Source organism: Macrobrachium rosenbergii, chromosome 33, assembly GCF_040412425.1.
Source record: "Macrobrachium rosenbergii isolate ZJJX-2024 chromosome 33, ASM4041242v1, whole genome shotgun sequence".
Lineage (NCBI taxonomy): Eukaryota > Metazoa > Arthropoda > Malacostraca > Decapoda > Palaemonidae > Macrobrachium > Macrobrachium rosenbergii.
Genome location: NC_089773.1, coordinates 11,867,501 through 11,890,000, shown reverse-complemented (window position 1 = coordinate 11,890,000; position 22,500 = coordinate 11,867,501). Strand labels below are relative to the sequence as shown.

Genomic DNA, 22,500 nt, shown 5'->3' with positions numbered 1-22,500 from the left:
TTTCAAACGCGTCATGAAGTTCCATACGACGGACAGGTTTATAACATTCACGTGTGTGGGTTTCTCTGTCCCTCCAAGGAGCAGCCTTTGTCTCTCTCTCTCTCTCTCTCTCTCTCTCTCTCTCTCTCTCTCTCTCTCTCTCTCTTGCTCTTCGTTTCACACCCATTTTTACTCCTCGTACAAGATTCTTCTTTATTTCAGACGAGCCCTGGGTCCCTTACAAGACTGACTGACTCTCTCTCTCTCTCTCTCTCTCTCTCTCTCTCTCTCTCTCTCTCTATCTCTCTCTCTCTATATATATATATATATATATATATATATATATATATATATATATATATATATATATATATATATATATATATATATATATATATATATATATATATATACATAAATATATATATATATATATATATATATAAATATATATATATATATATATTTATATATAAATATATATATATATGTATGCATACATAAATACATACACATACATATGTATATTATCGTAATCATAATGATCCACTTTCCGACGATCTGTCACTCATCCGTCGAGGACAGTTGTTATTATTCTTATCGATGCATCTGTTCCACTCATCGCCGGTCACTCGTTCATATTATTCCCCTCGTTAGCTGGTCAATAACATCACAAAGTTGCCCATGTCCGAGGGGAGAGAGAGAGAGAGAGAGAGAGAGAGAGAGAGAGAGAGAGAGAGAGAGAGAGAGAGTCAGTTCGACGACAGTCTACTATAATAATCCAAAAAAAAAAATTGATGATTGGACAGATTTTATGAATAAAATATCGATGAAAATGAAAATATGATACGAGATTGGAAGGCCTGCTAAACTGCCGTGTACCAGACGTGCTAATGATGAGCCCCAAATACCTATCTCTCCCAGCTGGGCAGACAAACATTTCGGCGAAAGGGCTTCCGCGTCGAGAGGGCCTGATCTGATGACATCAGAAGTCGTTCTTATCAAAATTTATAGGTATTTTCTTTTCTCTCTCTCTCTCTCTCTCTCTCTCTCTCTCTCTCTCTCTCTCTCTCTCTCTCTCAGCCGTCACCTGTGCTGGCCTTATCGCTCGGGTCCATTTCCATTATACCTGAACTAATCACCACCGTCACGAGAGCTGCGACGGCAGTGTATAGAAATCAATCAATCATTAAGTCGAAGGGGGAGCCTTTGTGTATATAAATGGTTCTTTTATGGACCCCTGTTAGTAGGCAAGATCGTTCTGGCTTTGATGATAATAATAATAATAATAATAATAATAATAATAATAATAATAATAATAATAATAATAATAATAATCGCTGGAAGTAAAAACAATTGAAATGTGAAAAGTAAAAATGACATAATAATTGTAATAATAATAATAACGTTAATTATTATTATTATTATTATTATTATTATTATTATTATTATTATTATTATTATTATTATTGCTGAAAGTAAAAACACTGAAATGTGAAAAGTAAAAATGGCATAATAATAATAATAATAATAATAATAATAATAATAATAATAATAATAATAATAATAATAATAATAATAATAATAATAATTGTGGATGAATTTCGAAACCACAGACCTGCCTTTAGAAAACTAGAGCGTTCTGCAGACCAGGGAAAACAAAACCAGGAATAAAATTCCAGAGCTGGGCGCAGGAGAACAAGAAATACAACCATAAAATTAATCATTCCCACTTTTTTTTTCTGTCATGGCTACTAATCAAACTGTCTGGGCAATTCCCGGACACCAGCCTTAGAAAACCTCTTCTGTGTCATTAGACCAAGAGTTTCACACGCCGGAAGGTTTCCAGAACAAGGAAGTTAAGTGCGGAATTATGAGCCATATTTCAGCGGTACCCGTCGTGGGCCACAAAGGCCCCAAATTCGGTGATTATAGGGCCCAGATTCGATTGGCGTGGTTAAGTGGCTCTTGTTAAGGAATTACCGGTCATCGTATAGTGAAGCGTTGGGTATTATTTTGGTGGCTGGATTCATCAAGCTGTCCAGACAAGTCTGGATACATGAATTATTAAAATAAGCGCTTACGCGCGCCGGAACCCGGCGCTGCTGTCTTCCTATACCCTCCCGATTCCCTACCTATCCCGGCCCCACCCGGGGCGGACAAACAGGTTTGCTGGAGGAGGGTGGATGTCTGGCCTACCCTCCCGTACCTTTACCTATCCCGCCCACACCCGGGGCGGACAAACGTTTGCTGGAGGAGTGTGGATGTCTGCCCTACCCTCCCGTACCCTTACCTACTCCGCCACCACCCGGGGCGGACAAACAGGTTTGCAAGAGGAGGGTGGATGTCTGCCCTACCCTCCCGTACCCTTACCTACTCCGCCACCACCTGGGGCGGACAAACCGGTTTGCAGGGGGTGGGTGGCTGTGTCATGTCACCCGGGGAAGGACAAACGATTCAACACGAGTATATAATTAATGCGTTTGTGTGTATGTGACTGTGTGTATATGCACAAATCGCACAATGTATAATTCTTCAATTAAGGCATCGTGCTTACCCCGATACAAAAAATGGGAAGAGCACGTTAAAAGAAGAAGAAGAAGAAGAAGAAGAAGAAGAAGAAGAAGAAGAAGCACAGACAATTTAACATGAGTGTATACTTCATGTGTTCGTGTGTATGTGACTGTGTGTATGCACAAACTTCGTATGTATACACAAACGTTACAGTGTATAATTCCTGTGTTTGTGTGTATGTGACTGAGTATATGCACAAACGTCGTATATATACACAAAAGTTATAGTGTATAATTCCTGTTTGTGTGTATGTGACTGAGTACATGCACAAACATTGTATATATACACAAACGTTAGTGTATAATTTATGTTTTTGTGTGTATATGACTGTGCATGCACTGCACAAACGTCGTACATATACACAAACGTTACAGTGCATAATTCATGTGTTTGTGTGTATATGACTGTGTATATACACAAACGTCGTATATATACACAAACGTTATAATGTATAATTCCTGTGTTTGTGTGTATATGACTGAGCATATGCACAAACGTCGCATATATACGCAAACGTTACACTGTATAATTCATGTGTTTGTGTGTATGTGACTGTGTATAAACACAAACGTCGTATATGCACACAAACGTTAGTGTACAATTCATGTTTTTGTGTGTATGTGACACCCTGTATACACAAACTTAAGTGTACAACACTGCAATCAAAGAAAATATAATTGTGTTGATCGCATTGACAGTCCAGAAGTAAAATCGCCCCCACCGCCGCCCTTTCAATTAAATCAGATATCCTCAAATGGCCCTCTCTACTGAAGAGGCTTACCAAACCTCAGATATCGGCCAAGATCGAGAACAAACTGACTAGCGGGCCACTTTCATTAATTGGGGAACACTGAGGATAGCTGACCATCGCCGTATGTTCTTTTGTTATAATAACTGGTGGGTGAACTGCAGAACGCGAGTCTGATATTAAACGGTAGGATTTTTGGCTTCTGAACTTTTAGCCTTTTAGCCTTTTCTTCTTCTTCTTCGTCTTCTTCTTCTTCTTCTTCTTCTTCTTTAAACTGAGGATGAATCTCACCCTTTCAGATCACAGATGTTGATTTGTTTATTTCTGTAGGGACATCTACTGAGCCTATTATTGCATGAGGGCAGAGTGTATATGTATGTATATGTGTATGAATATATATACATACATATATATCTGTGTAATTGTAACAACCACAAACAAAAATGAGTAAATTATAGAGTTAAGCTATTATTTCTTTTTTCTCTCTCTATTCAAAGATGTAAAAAGAGGAAATAAAGAATAATCAGTATCTCTGATCGTGGGATTTCTAGGCTCGATTTCCTTATGATAAAGTTATCATCTATTTGCTTATCTACCTCTGGGAACAGCTGCAATGTTAATACCTATTTGCAAGGATAATTAAGTAATTAGGTATAAATATTGTTATGTTCACCTAGAAGTTTAAAGCTCTCTCTCTCTCTCTCTCTCTCTCTCTCTCTCTCTCTCTCTCTCTCTCTCTCTCTCTCTCTCTCTCTCAGCCCCGTGCAAAGCCATCATTGCATATGAGTGGAGGGTACGCTTCTTAATCTCTCTCTCTCTCTCTCTCTCTCTCTCTCTCTCTCTCTCTCTCTCTCTCTCTCTCCAGCACACCCAATCACTAAAAGTCAAACCAATCACTCGTACGAACCAAACATATTTCCGATTATTTGCGAGTAAACTACTCAGGTCAAACTCTCATTATTCGCTCGCTTTCCCACTCCCGACCAGATTAGCAATTTCGCTCCGTGCAATTGAAATGCAAATTGCTTCCCATTGTGTCGGCGTCCAAGCAAAAAAGCAGGAGAAGAAGAAGAACTGACTTCCCGAAGTGCTTGGACGCATCGCTTGACAACTGGCAATCATTGTTTACATTTTTCCGTTTTCTATGAATTTTCGCCCTCGGAGGGTGGACGGTGAAAAGATGCCATATGGAGTTATTTACCACAAGTGGAGAGAGAGAGAGGGGGGAGTTGGGTTTCTCCGGAATCAAATCTGGAAAGGTGCTTTCAATTGCTTGTTTGCCTTCGAAGGGAAAAGTGTCGATGAAAATTGAATTATGTCAATATCGGATTACTTTCTCCGTCCAATTACCTCATAGATTACTAGATACTTTTACTATGCAACTTTCTGTTATGTGTATGTTTACATTACTCCGTGCACTTGCATGTTTACAAGGAGAAACAAGTGAAAAATGCGCCGGAGAAACAGTTTTCTGTACAGCGTATAATCAAGGCCACCGAAAATAGATCTATTTTTCGGTGGTCTCGGTATAATGCTGTATGAGCCGCGGCCCATGAAACTTAAACTACGGCCCGGTGGTGACCACTCCTATATCGTTGCCAGAGGCACGGTCATGGCTAATTTTAACCTTAAATAAAATCAAAACTAGTGAGGCTAGAGGGCTGCAATTTGGCATGTTTGATGATTGGAGGGCGGATGGTCAACACACCAATTTGCAGCCCTCTAGCTTCTGTGGTTTTTAAGATCTGAGGGCGGACAGAAAAGTGCGGACGGGCAGACAAATATCCATCTCTATAATAGTTTTCTTTAACAGAAAACTAAAATTGTTATAGCTGGTTATTTTAACAGAAAATTCTAAAGTTACAAGATGTCATGCTAGTGACTGTGCAAGAAAAATAAGTAATTTTCTATCAAAATATTAATTTCCGATATAATAACAATAATAATAATTAATAATAATAATAATGCTTCAGTACACAAATTTTAAATGTAAGGTTATAATAATAAACATAACGCCTACTTGATCTAAAACCACACCAGCTCCGGAATTCTCTCCTTGCTTTGACTCTCCCATTTTGGGGATGATAGTGTTGTATAATGAAAAAAATAGGAGAAAATGGAGTAATAATTATGCAAATTATTTATCTTCGATATCTTTCTTATCTTTGTGGAGATTTAGACAGATATAGAATGAACATTCGTGAACTCTTTCTCTCTACGTCTCTCACACTTCTTATTCTCAGAGAGAGAGAGAGAGAGAGAGAGAGAGTGGGGGCAAGTCGAAATTCGAAGGTCAGAGCAAAGATTTATAGTAATTTCAGATATGAAAAAATGAATGAATTAAATCTCTCTCTCTCTCTCTCTCTCTCTCTCTCTCTCTCTCTCTCTCTCTCTCTCTCTCTCACGCATGAATAACAGCAAGATGACTCACCACTTATTTTTGCAAGGACACGAACAAAAAAAATTAAAAGAGGGAAAAAAATTATAAAAGATGAAACATTTCTAAAAGATCATCAACAATTCCTTTCTCTAGGTTTTCTTTGCTCGTGAAACATTCAGAACTCCAAATCTCTTTTATTCTTTTATATATATACAAAGGCTTCGACGAATCTCTTGAAGAGGGTAATTGAAGATAAGCTTCTGTCTCTCTCTCTCTCTCTCTCTCTTTCTCTCTCTCTCTCTTTGCTTCTAGAGTGATGCACCTGTCCTCTTCTTTTGAACATTTAAAAATGGCAGTGAGAGCAGACAAAAAAAATAGTAATTGAAGATTAGCTCCTGTTCTCTCTCTCTCTCTTTCTCTCTCTCTCTCTCTGTACTTCTAAGACGAAACACCTGTTCTTTTCTTTTGGGCATTTAAAAAAGGAAAAGAGTTGACCCCCCCAAAAAAGAAAAGAAAAACAGATCCTATGAAAAGACCCCAGTTGCATGTGCAAAAAAAAAGGTATACTTTTTCTATTTACATATCAGTGAATAGGGGCAATTTTTCTATTGCCTCCCCTCTCAAGGAAAAAACAAAAAAAAAACTCTCTTTTCATTCACAGAGGCGCAGGTGCAAAGAGTAACGACTGAGTATTACTACGAAAATCTTTTTTTCTTTTTATCATTCAGAAATTAACCTTACCAAAGGCATTGGGTTTTTTATATTACCGTCTTGTATCTTGCAGTCTATAAGTAGCTCGCTGATTGGTTAAGGCTTCTTCCTCGACCAATAAGAAACCTGCTGTCCGATGATTGGTTAAGGCTTCTTCCTTGACCAATAAGAAACTTACTGTTCGGTGATTGGTTAAGGCTTCTTCCTCGACCAATAAGAGACCTCCTTGCACTCAAATTTTTGCCGTAATCTCTATATGATTCTATTTATTCATTCCATTCATTAGACTGAACCTCATACCCTATGACCACATTAATTGCATCGCCAGTTTGTATAAATCAATCAATCAGGCACCATGTTAACTACTACGTTCGACCAGCCGAGAAGTCATTTATTTTATGGTCCATGTAATGACGTCTTTGCACGGAGAGAGAGAGAGAGAGAGAGAGAGAGAGAGAGAGAGAGAGAGAGAGAGAGAGAGAGAGGAAGAAGTAAAGGAACGCTCCCCACTCATATGCAAATGAAGTTCCATTGCAAACGCAAATGATCCTATTTTTTTTTATTTTTCTTTCTTTTTTATATAATCTGCTGACCAAGCGGTTTTCACCGTACTTTAGTTAATGACGTCTTAAGGCGATTTGCGACATAATGAGTTCGGCAGTGTGCAATATTGCAGGTTGCAATTGCTGAATTTTCACTCTCTTTTGGCTAATGAAGAATTAGCGATCATAAAAATAAACTTTTTTTTCTTTTACCCGGTTAAAGTTAGCTCTAATTTTCAATTTACTTTTCTATTTATATAGGGATGTATATATAGACTTAATTTTGTGCTAGTTTATTTCTTTTTGTCTTCAGTAATTATAAATAATAATAATAATAATAATAATAATAATAATAATAATAATAATAATAATAATAATCCTATAATCAAACGAGTAACTAAAATAATGCAGAAACCCACAATGATGTCAGTGTAAATATATATAAATAAATAAATAAATGAATATATATATACTGTGGATTTCTTCACTAATAATAATAATAATAATAATAATAATAATAATAATAATAATAATAATAATAATAATAATAATGCCATCCCCACCTTCTTCTCAGACTATACCCAGCTACCAGTCTTCCCTTGGGGAGGGGTCACCTACCCCCCAACCCCTCTCTTACCCTTCTCCTACCTTTCCTTACATAAGGATTTACCCTTCACCCCCTTTCCCTACCCAAGCCATCCCCACTTAAGCCAGTGAGGCGTAAACCACAAAAGAATTACACTTGAATAATCTTTAATTTTTTTAATTCTCTGTGAAGGAAGGATATATATATATATATATATATATATATATATATATATATATATATATATATATATATATATTGTATATACAGGCGCGTCTCAGTGATAAAGTAAGTTTAATATGAATTGAATTAATGTTGTAAATACAGTATTTAGCAGGCGTCCGTATTATTATTATTATTATTATTATTATTATTATTATTATTATTATTATTCAGTAGATGAACCATATTCATATGGAACAAGCCCACCACAGGGGCCACTGACTTGAAATTCTTGAAGCTTCCAAAGAATATTATGGTGTTCATGAGCAAAACTCTCTCTCTCTCTCTCTCTCTCTCTCTCTACTTAGCTCCGAATCTCAACAATCAACCAACAACCTGGTACATAATACAACGCTTAGGTCAACAACGAAATAAAAGCTGAAATCATTCCTTCCTGTTAAGAGAATTGATTAATTAATGAAAAATAAAAAAAAACTAATTGTATAAAAAGTGGGTAAGGGGGCGGGGTGGGTTAGGATTTAAAAAAATCAGTCCCCCCCCCCAAAAATTCAGATATTCATCACAGGCGTCATTAAACTACACTTCCATCCCAGTTTCAGGACCACTGTAGGCGCGATTCCGAAGCCCCCAATTGACCTGACAGGACACATCTCGAGGAGCAGAGAGAAATCCGATCCGTAGGCCTATGTTCTGTCGGGTCTTCGACAACAACAATGCCGGGTTACGGGACGAGCAGAAGAAGAGACTTGTTTTTCACGGCTAGTTGGGCAGAAGAAGAAGAAGAAGAAGAAGAAGAAGAAGAAGAAGAAGAGAGAGAGAGAGAGAGAGAGAGAGAGAGAGAGAGAGAGAGAGATTTCGCTCTCGGAGTTTGTGTAAACGTATGAGCATCAAAAATATCTCTTCCATAGTGGAGAGTTGGTTCATCAGGCCCCTTCTTGCATTCCAAATTCGAGTTTGTACTCATCCACCTATAACTTTCCGCTTTTCATCTGTTTCTGTGAGTGCTCTCTCTCTCTCTCTCTCTCTCTCTCTCTCTCTCTCTCTCTCTCTCTCTCTCTCTCTCTATATATATATATATATATATATATATATATATATATATATATATATATATATATATATATATATATATATATGATGAACTCAAAAACACTTGTTTCCATAACATCTCTTTATCTCACATCCCCCCGTCCCTACCCTCATGTTTTCCTAATCCGTACCCGGTAGGGAGACGCGAGGGAAGAACTGCTGCTGTGAGAGAGAGAGAGAGAGAGAGAGAGAGAGAGAGAGAGAGAGAAAAGGGGGGGCAAAGTGGCGGTGACTAATAGGACCTGTTACGCGTGTGTTCTCTCTCCAGGCTCCAACCAGCCAGCGAGCTAGCCAGCCAGTCAGTTCGGCTCAAGCCTCCGGTGTGAAGGACGTGTTCCGTCGGATCGTGTTTCAGTGACTTTGACAGAGATCGAGAGAGACTCTTCCTATAGAGGAGAGACCTATATTACCTCTCTGTCTCTCGTATTATCTCCTTGGCGGTGTGAATGGACGCAATATGACCTTGAACTTTTTGGTTCACGTGGGCGCTGTTTCTTTCGGATTTTTGACAGAATTTGGGGAAGGTCACTGTTTCGCCATGCCTTTGCATCCAGAAGACGCCCGTTGTGGGGGGAGATTCCGCCCCCACCGGCAGTGCATTGTGAGAAGGGGTATGTGGGCTTGATTTTATGTTTATGATTATTGAGGCATATCTGTCAAAGTGTTGTGGTACATACATTGGTCTTTCAGGGTAGTTTGCTTGGGTGTTACTTTTGGGAGTCCAGAGGGGTCGAAGCCCCCTTGGACATGTCAGGTTATGGCGCCCCCCCTTCAGTGAGTTTGGGAGGTAAGGTCTGGTTTGGTCAGGACTTGGCTATTCCAGGAAAGGTTAGGTTTGTTTTTGCGGAACCTGATCCTGTCTGTTTTGATAATCGACAAAACTCACAAATGAATCAATATAGATCCGTGTACTCGTCTAGACGCGTCGAGTAAACGTGAAAGATTCATCATTCTGAATCACAGTTCGATTCGTACGTAGGTCGGTTTTACTTCTTATTTTTATCGAGTGAATCAAAAAAATTTACGCTTGCATCATAAACTGCTGACTATATTTATGTGTCATTTCAGTGATTCTTAAGTGAAATTAAACTGCGTAAGTTACTTTAACATGAAAATTAAACCTCTCTCTAATCAGTATATATTTGTAAGTTTTTAAAATAAGCAAAGTGGATTCTGAATTTTGTGCGTTTAATGATACATTACAATTAGTCATTCACGGATGTATTTGAAAGACATTACAATAAATTTGCGTATTATTTATGATACACACGAATATGATAATGGGCCCAATTCACATATGTGATCTTACGTAATACCGTAGGAAATATATATAGTAAAGGCGGCCTTATGCCATACGGTATATTGGCTTGTATGTTAGTGTCCTTTCTCAATATATATATCGTAACAAATCGGAAATAGGATTTTCGTTTTATTTATAAGAAAATCGGAAACGGTCAATATTTAATTAACATTAGTAAATACTTCAACTAATGATATATATATATATATATATATATATATATATATATATATATATATATATATATATATATATATATACATATATATATATATATATATTTACATATTTTCTATTTCGTTTTTATAGAATTAAATCAACGCTAGATCAAATGGTTTTATTATATTAATGTTCTCCCTGGTAATCCATCTCGGCTTGAAATTGTAGACCTTTTATTCTGCGACGCCAATTTATCATAGAATATGAATACAATTATCCCGGTTGACCACGAGAGTGTTTTGTGTACTTATTAATTTATTGAATTTTTTTGTATAATTGATGATTCATAATTTTTAATTATAAAGAAAAATATTTTTAATTGTTCTTCATTTGCGATTCAGCCTCACCTATCTTCACCTCCTTCGGGCCTGGGCTAGAAATGGGTACTCTGTCGTCTTTTCCATTATGTTTTGCTGTTAAAAAATTAATTAATCTTCTTTTCCCCTTCAGGAATGCCACCTCTACCGGATATCGTCGTGAGCAACACGCCCCCGGCTTCCCCCATCAGGAGTGCGACGTCATGCCCTTACTTCTGCTTCCCCGAACCTTCAAAATCCCCGAAGGTCTCATGCGAGGGGCACCCGGTTCCCAGAGGGCACCTCTCTCCTGACGAAGGAGGAATCGTCACTCCACCTTCGACGCCTTCTGCAGGAGGGTCTTCGGAAGACGAGGGTGCCAATGGGTTCAGGAGGGCCCTGGGGTCGTCGGTTATCCAGGGCGCCCTTGGGCGAGAGGTCCTTCGGAGGGACAGCTGTCATTTTCATCGTCCTCACCATCGTCGGTGTCACCTTCACAGAGAATACCCCAGACGCCCCTGTCGCTCTGCTGCTCATGCCCTTTATCAGGTGCCCTGGGGAAGGCCTATGGAGGAGCCTTGTCAGCGCCTTCGTCAGGTAGAAGAAGGGGCGCATTGTCTGCGATGTCTCGAGTTTTGGGGAAGACCTATGGAGGAGCCTCGTCGGTGCCTTCGTCAGGTAGAAGGGGCGCCCTGTCTGCGATGCCTCGAGTTCACGAGGTCGCGGGAGGAGAGGCGCCTTTGGAAGGGCGTCGGGCATGACCTCAGGAAGTTGGCTGACCATTTCCAAGAAGTCCATTCAGAGGTATTTACCATTTTTTGTTGATTTTTGTTTATTTCTTTCAGTAACTTAATTGTTTTCTTGTCTTTCTCAATGCGCATTTACTCATTCATTTATTATAAACTTGAATTATTCCTTTATTTCCCTTAATACGCATTTATTCAATTATATCTCCATCCTCCTTCCAGATGGAGAGGAAAGACGAGAAGAGCTGGCTTACGCTGAGCTTGCTAATTCCCGTGGCACTCACCAGATGTCTCTCGTCGTCCATTCTCTGCCTCGTAAGATGGCGGATCTTCAACAGACTCCAGTGATGATCTGTTTCCTCTTGACCCTCAGAGTCTTTCAAGTACAAACTCCAAGTTCAACTGATCTCAAGGATGACCTTTTCCGAGTATTTGTTTATGGTATTGGAGGAGGTCTTTGTGTTTATTGTGAGTTTTTTGGGGGGCGGGTTTTTTGTATATCAGGAGGTTCAGAGTGAGTTTGAGTTTCAGGACATGAAGGGCCACTTCCTGCAAAAACGCTAATTTCCAAATATTATAATATGGCAACTATCATATGCTGAAAATGTTATTTAAAATGTTTATCTTCAAAGACTTTCAATACTCTTTTAATCTCAAGGTACCCCTGACTGAATCTACTTCTAGAAAAGGTAAAAAATATTTTCCTAATATTTTTATTTACAATTCTTTCCTTTTTGGACAAAATTCCACTGCCATGTCTAATCTAGCTGCCTTGAATGAGAGTGATTTCAGTGTACATTTATTTATTTTAAAACTTAATCAAAATATTTAGCAATAACTGACGTACATAGAAATAATGACAAAATCCTTGCGTTTAGTTTTGCGTCAATTTCACTACTTCTGTAAAGTGTTGGAGGCAGTGGGAAAGGATTTTATAGATGTAGAAGAACCTCTGCCATTTTATTATTAGAAGGTAAAAATGAATTATGATATATATTATGGGAAAGGCGTAATTTTGGAAAATCAAAACTATGATTAAGATAATATAAGATAAAGGAAATAGCAAGATAATCAAAATTAATCCTTTTTATGAATTATGTGCGTCAGTACTCAAAAGAAAATCACGTTAGGGGAATAATTCTAAAAATATTGTTTGGAAAAAATCAAGAGATGTAGTGATTATGTAAAGAATATGAATTTATTTAGTTTGTGAAGTGGTTTTTCAAGCTGTCAACGTATGGAACTGATGCAAAGAATATTGATGTAGAATTTCATGAAATGTATGAAATGGTATAAAGAATACTGACATAGGATTTCATGAAATGTATGAAATTGTTTCATGCAAAGAATACTGATGTAGATGTAATGAAATGTATGAAATGGCATTATACAAAGAATACTGACATAGGATTTCATGAAATGTATGAAATGGTATTGTGCAAAGAATACTGATGTATATTTCATGAAGTGTATGAAATGGTATTATGCAAAGAATAATGATGTATATTTCATGAAATGTATGAAATGGCATTATGCAAATAATAATGATGTGGATTTCATGAAATGTATGAAATTATTTCAACAGAGACAAGTCATGTGACTACTGGAGTGGGGATTAAAGAACAGCACTTAATGGAGTGGTAATTAAAGTGGGGAGGATAATGTATGGGTAATCTGCCGAGCCATCTCAGTGCTACCTGTCTTTCATAGCTTTTGTAAGGTCATTTAAGGTCATATAAGGTCAAACGGGTGTGATTGGGAGATTGCTTTCAATATTTTTTTGTATGGTATTTATTTTAAGTTTAATTTGCTGAAGCTTTTAATATACATTTTGATATATATATATATATATATATATATATATATATATATATATATATATATATATATATATATATATCTAGCCTGCAATCTCCTATCCACCATTTTAATGTTAAAGTAATCAGTTATGGTATTCCATAATTGAAACAGGGATTGAACTGAACACAATTTTTTGGTAATTATCGTAAGAATAAAGCCTTGGGTGCTGTAATGATTATGCTAATTATAAGGATTATTTATATTGTAATAAGGACACATGTATATGATTTCGTTCTATTTCATGCTCTCTCTCTCTCTCTCTCTCTCTCTCTCTCTCTCTCTCTCTCTCTCTCTCTCTCTCTCTCTCCCCAGTTCATCAAAGCCAGATATTGGTGAGAAGCGAATCAACTTTAAGAAATTCTTATTTACTCTCTCTCTCTCTCTCTCTCTCTCTCTCTCTCTCTCTCTCTCTCTCTCTCTCTCTCTCTCTCTCTCTCTCTCAGGTGTCCTCGTTCATCAAAGCTAGATGTTCGTGATAAGTTAAATGGACTAAGAAATTCTCATTTACTGACTTCAAAATGTTTGATTATTTTATTTTTTTAATTTAGGTTTTATATAAAAAATCTCTTTGAATATATCTATGAATTTTGTAACAATATTATTCTTTGCCTTATTATTATTATTATTATTATTATTATTATTATTATTATTATTATTATTATTATTAAACTATTAAACTTTCAAAGGCAATTATTTTCTGCAGAATATTTAAGACTAAATTTTTCGAACGAAAAAGTATTCTAAAAAAATTAATCACATTATTATTTAAATTTTAAATATCTTAAAAAATAAAAAACTTTAAATTTTTTTAAATCAAAATTTAATAAACTAAACACGAGTCAGTAATGGGAATTTTAATTTTATCTTTGTACCATATTTCCATCTAGTCAGTAATAATCCATTTTGATTCTGTGATATTATTTGCTCCTCGTGGGAACACAGAGGCTGTAAGAGACGGCCAGAATCCGTCTTTATCACCTTCTGAGGATTAGGTCTAAACCAATTTCACTTTTTGAGGTTAACATATTTTAACCGTATGCTAATTTTAGGTGAATTTTTCGCAGGTCAAGGTCAATGTTATCTCTTGGGGTTAACATACCTCGACCGTATGCTAACTTTAGATAAATTTCTCAAAGGTCAAGGTCAAATTATTAAGGGTCTAATTATGGTTCTAATAATTTTATCTCTTGGGGTTAACATACCTTGACCGTATGGTAACTTTAGGCACATTTCTGGAAGGTCAAGGTCAGATTATTAGGGGTCTAATTTTTGTTCTAATAATTTTAGGTCAAGGTCAGATTGGCAAAGGTCTAATTCTCAGCTGGGTATGTGTCGCTTGTTTGAAAACTGCCATTTTTGCTCTCTTGTGGTCTTAAGGATAATTGATAACTAATGTTAAGGAAAGATTAATTTTTCTAAATCTTTTGAATTACTTCCACACTCAAAAGTGGAATCGAGACAAGGGTTGTGTAAAACGAAATCAAAAAGTTTTTTTTTTTTTAACTTTTTGTAAAAGAGTGTATTTCTTTGTGTAAGTGGCTTTGTCAAGCTGAGTATATTTGTAAAGTTAAGGAGTGGAATGATTTTGTAATAAAATACAATAAATACAATATTGTCTTTCATGCTGAATTTTTTTACTGAGAATAAATGTACAAGAGGAAATCGGCTGTTTAATTTTAACCACAGTTCTAAACAAAATGTATTTTTGGTTTTCTGTAAAAGAAAACTATTGTGCCCGGCCTCAGATCTTACAAACTACTCAGGCTAGAGGGCTGCAAATTGGTATGTTGATCATCCACCCTCCAATCATCAAACATACCAAATTGCAGCCCTCTAGCCTCAGTAGTTTTGATTTTATTTAAGGTTAAAGTTAGCCATGATTGTGCTTCTGGCAACAATATGAGTTAGGCCAACCACCGGGCCGTGGTTAAGATTCATGGGCCGCGGCTCATACAGCATTATACCGAGACCACCGAAAGATAGATCTGTTTTCGGTGGTCTTGATTACACGCTATACAAAAAACTCGATTGCGCTGAAGAAACTTCTGCGAATTTTTAACTTGTCTTGTTTATCGAGAACGGATATAATTGTACTGTTGATGTCTGCTTATAACTATATTTGATTGAATGGACACAAAGCAATTAATCATCATGAATATGAGTGATATTGAAAAATACTCATAGTGACACGAGTCTTGAAATGGAGAAACAAATCCACAGTTATGTACTGGTAAAAATAAATCTATGCAGAGAGCTTTCAGGAATCTCTTCCATTCCCCTAGATTCCCCCCTCTTCAAAAGGGGAGTCAAGGATTTAGAAAGTTAGAAAAATTTAACGACAGTGTGGAGTAAAGCATTGATGCCTGTACACTTGATTCCTCAGCAAAATTTATATTATTATTATTATTATTATTATTATTATTATTATTATTATTATTATTATATCAGTAGATGAAACCCACTCCCATGGAACAAGCCCACCAAAGGGGCCACTGACTTGAAAATTCTTCAAGCTTCCAAAGAATGTTGGTTTCAACCTCCCACCGCAGCAGACACCCCCACACTGCAGCAGTAACTGACCATGATAGAGAGCCAGTGATTTTTATTCATCGCCCTAGGCGAGACGCGAACCCGACCCCGCGACATCTGAGTGGCATGCCACGACACTAACCACTATACCAGCTAAAACTAAATGAAGTTACAATCAATTATCTAAAGAAAATCTGGAAGGTAAATTACACCTGGGAATGTCCACTGTTAAGAGAACTAACATCCATGACTTGTGAAAAAATATACTACAGAGGCCAAGGTTTGAGAACGGAGGTTATATGGTCATAACCCAGGTTAATCGATCTGATTACAAAGAATATCGTCCATTATAATTGTACACTGAATATATATATATATATATATATATATATATATATATATATATATATATATATATATATATATATATATATATATATATATATATATATATATATATATATATATATATATATATATATATATATATAAATATATAGTGTTTGCACCTAATTCACTTTAGGTACACAGAAAAACGTGCAAATACCCTTCCTTTCTTTGTGCCCTCTGAGAGAGAGAGAGAGAGAGAGAGAGAGAGAGAGAGAGAGAGAACCACCTGCAAATGTATCAGCCACACAGTCATTTAAATTTCTTGTCCTGTGCCCAGTGCTGTAATGACAATAGCCACACTCTCTCTCTCTCTCTCTCTCTCTCTCTCGTGTCTTCCACTTCTTCTCCTTCTTCTCCTTCTCCAATCCCCTCTGCGACCTGAAGAGCACACACAGCCACCTCCAGGGGCGGCAGTGGTCCAGACCCCAGGGGCGGACTGAGCCTCCGACATAATCTTCGGCAGAAGATTCATCTCACAGATAACAAAAGACGAACGGTAGCAGACATCGCCTCTTTATGCCAATGACTGATGGGTTTCCTTGATTACCTGCGCTCTCTCTCTCTCTCTCTCTCTCTCTCTCTCTCTCTCTCTCTCTCTCTCTCTCACGGACGAAGATAAAGACAAGAGAAAATGACGAACCATATTTTGGTTCGAGTTGTCTTCATTACGCTTGATAAAGTCTCGCTATTTTTCCTCTCCTTCTCCTTCTCCATTGTTCCTTACACCTCCTTTCTCTCTCTCTCTCTCTCTCTCTCTCTCTCTCTCTCTCTCTCTCTCTCTATACATATATCAAGAAGACTGGCGATGCTTGTAAAGTAATAATCATATGTATTCATTGTGTTCAGATTAGCTGTTGGGGGAATCTCTCTCTCTCTCTCTCTCTCTCTCTCTCTCTCTCTCTCTCTCTCTCTCTCTCTCTCTCTCTCTCTCTCTCAAGCTTCTCCTCTTCCAAGTGGGCATGAGGATGATGCCCTCAGCATCCTACCCTATCTCACAGCAATCTCTGTCCAGAAAATCAGCCAAAGCTTTTATCTTTCCATCTTACAGAAGCTACGATCTGTTCATCTCCCAGAGATGAATATTGATGCTTGGTATATATTTATTCACCTGTGTGTGTGTTTGTGTGTGTGTGTGTGTTTGTGTGTGTCTCTAAAAACTGTATGAATGGATTTTAATGGGATCTGTTAAGGGGGCGAAGGCGGGGGGTTCATAAGCCAGGAATTTTATCAAGATATCTTAAAAATGTATGGATGGATTTCAATGAAATTTGTTAAAAGGTTGACTATGGGTCAAGAATGAATCAGTTTAGAATTTGAATTAGATCTGGTTTTATTTTTTATCTCGGTACTGACTTAACCATTTCCTTTTTTTTTTTGGCAATGGCTAAAAAAATTATTTGATAAATGGATTTCAATGAAATTAGGGAAGGCTTGGATTATGGGTCAAGACTGAATCCGTTTAGAATTTGAATTAGATCTGGTTTTATTTTTTATTTCGGTACTGATTTAACCATTCCTTTTTTTGACAATTGCTGAAAAATAATTTGATAAAGAAATACACAATAGTTATTGATGGATTCTAATGAGATCCTTTGGAAGATCAGGCATTTGACACATGAAGAGGTGATGCATTTTGCGATAAAACTGCATATAATGTATACCAATAGCAATGTTATCTTTAGACAACAATTATCTAAAGCTATTTATTAATTTTTCCAATGCAATGTTATCAAGACTGGATTATCTAAATTATTTATTAATGTATACCAATGCAATGTTATCAAGACTGGATTATTAGCTTTCAAAACGAAAACAGATCCTCACACGAATCAATATTCTTGATTGATGGCGGAGGTCAGCACCCACCTTGTGGTTCCAACTCATTCTTAGGTTTCTGACTAAATTCGGTCTTCGTCTGTGTTATATTATTTAGAGTAGTTTGTTGTTCCTTCTGTGTGTTACATTATTCACAGTAGTTTGTTAAGGCAATGAGTCGACGATAATCTAGAAAAGCTCTGCTTTTAGTGGCTTGGTGTTTGACATGTTCGCCATTTTCCCTGATCGGGAGGTGATAATATATAGGTTTGGCGTTCTCGTTAGGACCAGCACGCGTGGTTTATGTTCGTCTTAAACTCCCACCACGCCCCCCATCCCCATCCCCTACCCCGGGCGCCACAACACCCCCTTTTCACAGTTTATTCAGTCAGGTCTTTGAGATCTCAAAGATTTTTTTTTACATATACTTTTGAAATAACTTTTAGATGTATTTTTCAAAGTTTTTTCCTAAAATTTTGAATTTTATTTTATTTTTTTTTTTTTTTTTGATGTTTTAATAGATGTTTTCCAGCTTTTTGTTTATTTCTGATAAATTTTGATGAGTTGAGCTAATGTTTTATTAGGATAAATTATAAAAGATTTTATATTTCTCATGTTATGTATACTATTGTATAATTATTTATATATATATATATATATATATATATATATATATATATATATATATATATATATATATATATATATATATATATATATATATATATATATATATATATATATATATATATATATATATTTATGTCAAAGTCCTTAAATGAATCTATATATAAATATTGATACTAATCTATATAATCTTATCATTCCTCTTATTGTTCTTCATTCATTTTATTCTTATCGTCATATTCCTCTCTCTCCTATTCTTCTCAAACACCAAATCATCCCGTTTCCTTACGACCGCTCTTATCAATGCCCATCAGCCTTCCTGGTAATAAATGCCCCGGTAGCCGGGCACGGTCTCGGGCACCCGCAAAATAAGCGATTACCTCCCCTTATCTCTCTCTCTCTCGATCTCTCCTATCTCTCCGCCTTATCTCTCTTCGCTACAACTCACACAACAACAACATATCGAGATACAAAGATACTGAGGGATGCTACGGGTTGTAAGGTCCCTTCGCCGAAAGGTTGTTTATTTATTTTGCGTTTTCGTGATTTTTCTTTAAGTTGTCGGCGAATGGGCTTTTTTGATGTTTTCCTGATTCGAAGAGTTTTTGGGACTTGAATTACATATTTTAATGTCGTTTTGTAAAATAATTTTAAAGTATGTGATTGAATTATTTTTAAAATTATATAAATATATAGACAATGAACTAAATACGTAGAGGAAAAAATAAATAAGCGGAGCTGTTAAAGTCCGTGACTAGAATATATAATATAAAATTTATACAAATAAATATATACAGATCTAAATACATACAGAAAGCAATAAATAAAAACAGTTAAAGTATGCGGAAAGAATATTTAAAAAACGAATATAAATAAATATATACAGAAATAAATAAATAAATAAAGTAATAAATATAAAAACAGTTGTTTTACATAACTGAAAAATTTTAAAAATATATACAAATAAATAGATACATAACTCATCATATAGAAATAGAATTTAATAGATATCTAGTGCATTTACAACAGTAAATTTATCAAAACATAATTAGGACCCAATTAAATTATATATAAGCTTGCATAAGTTATCTGAAGAATTTTATCACGGTATTAACTAGATGGTAATTCTTATACACAAATTATCTGAAGATTTAACGAGAATTGACAAGATGTGAATATAGACACCTTCAGTTTTTCAGTTATTATTATTATTATTTATTATTATTATTATTATTATTATTATTATTATTATTATTATTATTCAGAAGATGAACTTAATTCATACAAAGGCCACTGACTTGAAAATCAACCTTCCACAGAATAATAATAATAATAATAATATAATAATAATATTATTATTATTATAATTATTATTATTATTATTATTATTATTCAGAAGATGAAGAACCTAATTCATATGGAACAAGCCCACTACCAAAGGGGCCACTGACTTGAAATTCAAGCTTCCAAAAATTATTATTATTATTATTATTATTATTATTATTATTATTATTATTATTATTATTATTATTATTCAGAATATAAAGAACCTTATTCATATGGAACAAGCCCACTACCAAACGACCCACTGACTTGACATTCAAGAAGCTCCCAAATAATATTATGGCACTCATCAGTTAAGAAGTTAGATTACGTTAAGGCAAACGCAGAAAGGAAATATCCGACTAAGAACATGGTAGCTACCCACCAGAAAGACGTAACAGCTAAAAAGGGAAATATCCACACGGTAGCCAATCAGCTGTCGTCTCGAATGATGGAGTAGTGCCCGGGCACAGGTACCTCGTCAGCCATCCCACCAATCAGCGGTCGAATCTATCGTAACGATGATTACCTTCGTTTGTGTGTGTATTCCGCAAGGTATCTTACAAACTGCCCGATGGATTTCGGTGGAATTTGGTGTCGGGGTGGGCTATATGCTAAGGAAGGCCTGGTTCGATTTTGGCGTGATTCAGGGGGATGACCAAGATGTTTTGGTTCTTCAGACTTGGTGGAAAGAGACCACTAGAGCTCTAGTAAAGGTATTAATAAAATCATCATATGAAGTCTGTAATAATAAATAATAACAATAATAATAAATAATGATAATAACAAATATTAAATACCTTTCTTAATATAATGCACTAGTTATCTTTATCATCAGTGATACTAATTTTAATATTATTAGTTAAATACTAATGGAACGTAACCCAACTGAAACCCCCGTGGGGGGGGGCGGAGCCCAAACTCACCCGAAAGCGTGGGACCATTCACCAAAATCTCTCACAAACTTACGAAGCAATTAGAGCACCCCTTTTTTTTTTTTATCAGCCAGGAGGTCTCCTTACGTTTTTTGTCGTGCTTTTTCGAGTTTATTTTTATCTTCCTGAACTTTGTCGTCCTTTTCGAGTCTGTTATTGTCTTCCTTGTGGATATTAAGTAAGCCACTGAATATTGTAGTTTCCTTATAATAATAATAATAATAATAATAAATTTTTTAATAATAAATTAGATTCTCTCAATAACAAGCCTTTAGATATTATGTAAGCCACTGAATATTATATAGTTCCCTTATAATAATAATAATAATAATAATAATAATAATAATAATAATAATAATAATAATCATAAATTAGTTTCTCTCAATAACAAGCCTTTAGATATTATGTAAATAATATTATACATAATAATTAATAATAATAATAATAATAAAATAATAATAATACATTTTGTAATAATAAATTAGATTCTCTCAATAACAAGCCTTTAGATAATTATGTAAACCACTGAATATTATATAGTTCCCATTCTAAAAATAATCCCCCTATCACTCATAGAGATCCCCTTAAACGCTACCCTAATTAAACACACCTGTCATAATGTTATCCTTACCTTAAGTCACTAATATTACCTGCATACTAATTATGTTCCCCGCGCTAAAAGCCCTAATTGGCAACTCCGCTCTATTATTGTTGGGTTGGCGACTACCGTTTATAACCTAAAATCACAGGGGGGATATTTGGGAATTGATGGGCCAAGTGATTATTACAGGTGATAAAATCTTCAAACTGATACGGAGGATATTTGTTTATGGCTAATATATTCTAATCAGCCATTGACAAGGTTCGTTTTAGTTAAGGATTTTGTAGGAAAAAGTGGTAGTGTTGCAGACTTTGGCGCACGTAAATATTGAGGGTTATTACGCGACTTGTACGGTGATTCAAGAAACACTTGCTGAACCATGAATGCAAAAGTTTATATTATTATTATTATTATTATTATTATTATTATTATTATTAATATTATTAAACCATTAGCTAAACCACGAACGCAAAAGATTATTGGAAAGTTTTATTATTATTATTATTATTATTATTTTAAAGAAAGGTCCCGAAGGTGTTTGAAAAATCAAAAGAATTAACGCATCGGCAACTCTGCACGCAACTCCAACCCCAACAGAGTTACCAAATCGTAAATAACATTGGCCCCTGACATTCGAGAAACTGTAAAACGGGAGAGATAACGTATGACTCGTGTAGGAAAATCTCTCCGGAAATTGCAATGCGTAATTATCAGTTGAGGCGGTAAAATAATATGTAATTAGTGTAGTTATTTACTTATTTATTAGGCCCCTAACGAAGGTATGGTCAAGTTTGTTTAAGGTTGGTTGAGAGTGTAATTGTGGCCAAAGATTCGATTTCTTTAAGGGTCTAATTTGTAATAATAATAATAATAATAATAATAATAATAATAATAATAATAATAATAATAATAATTTCTATAGTTCCTTTTCAAGCCTTTTTCAATTGCTTGATGTTCAAGGCTGACCGACAAGGAATGCCAGATATGTCTACATATGCCCCAAGATTACTCATACAGCTATAGGTTGGGGGCCAAAGCCCCCTTTCTTTTTGAGAGAACGAGAGAGA

At 35.7% G+C, this 22,500-nt stretch overlaps 2 protein-coding genes across 3 annotated transcripts in view; one reads left to right on the top strand and one right to left on the bottom strand.

The window, feature by feature from the left end:
- Positions 1-22,500, bottom strand: part of LOC136855930 (lachesin-like) — a 460,516-nt gene that overhangs the window by 230,261 nt on the left and 207,755 nt on the right. The gene's annotated exons all lie outside the window — the stretch shown is intronic.
- Positions 9,123-11,836, top strand: LOC136855932 (uncharacterized). The gene is made up of 3 exons (XM_067133431.1): positions 9,123-9,403; positions 10,762-11,411; positions 11,576-11,836. Exons 1-3 carry the CDS (start codon positions 9,250-9,252, stop codon positions 11,699-11,701), a joined length of 930 nt encoding a protein of 309 aa, XP_066989532.1. The 5' UTR covers positions 9,123-9,249; the 3' UTR covers positions 11,702-11,836.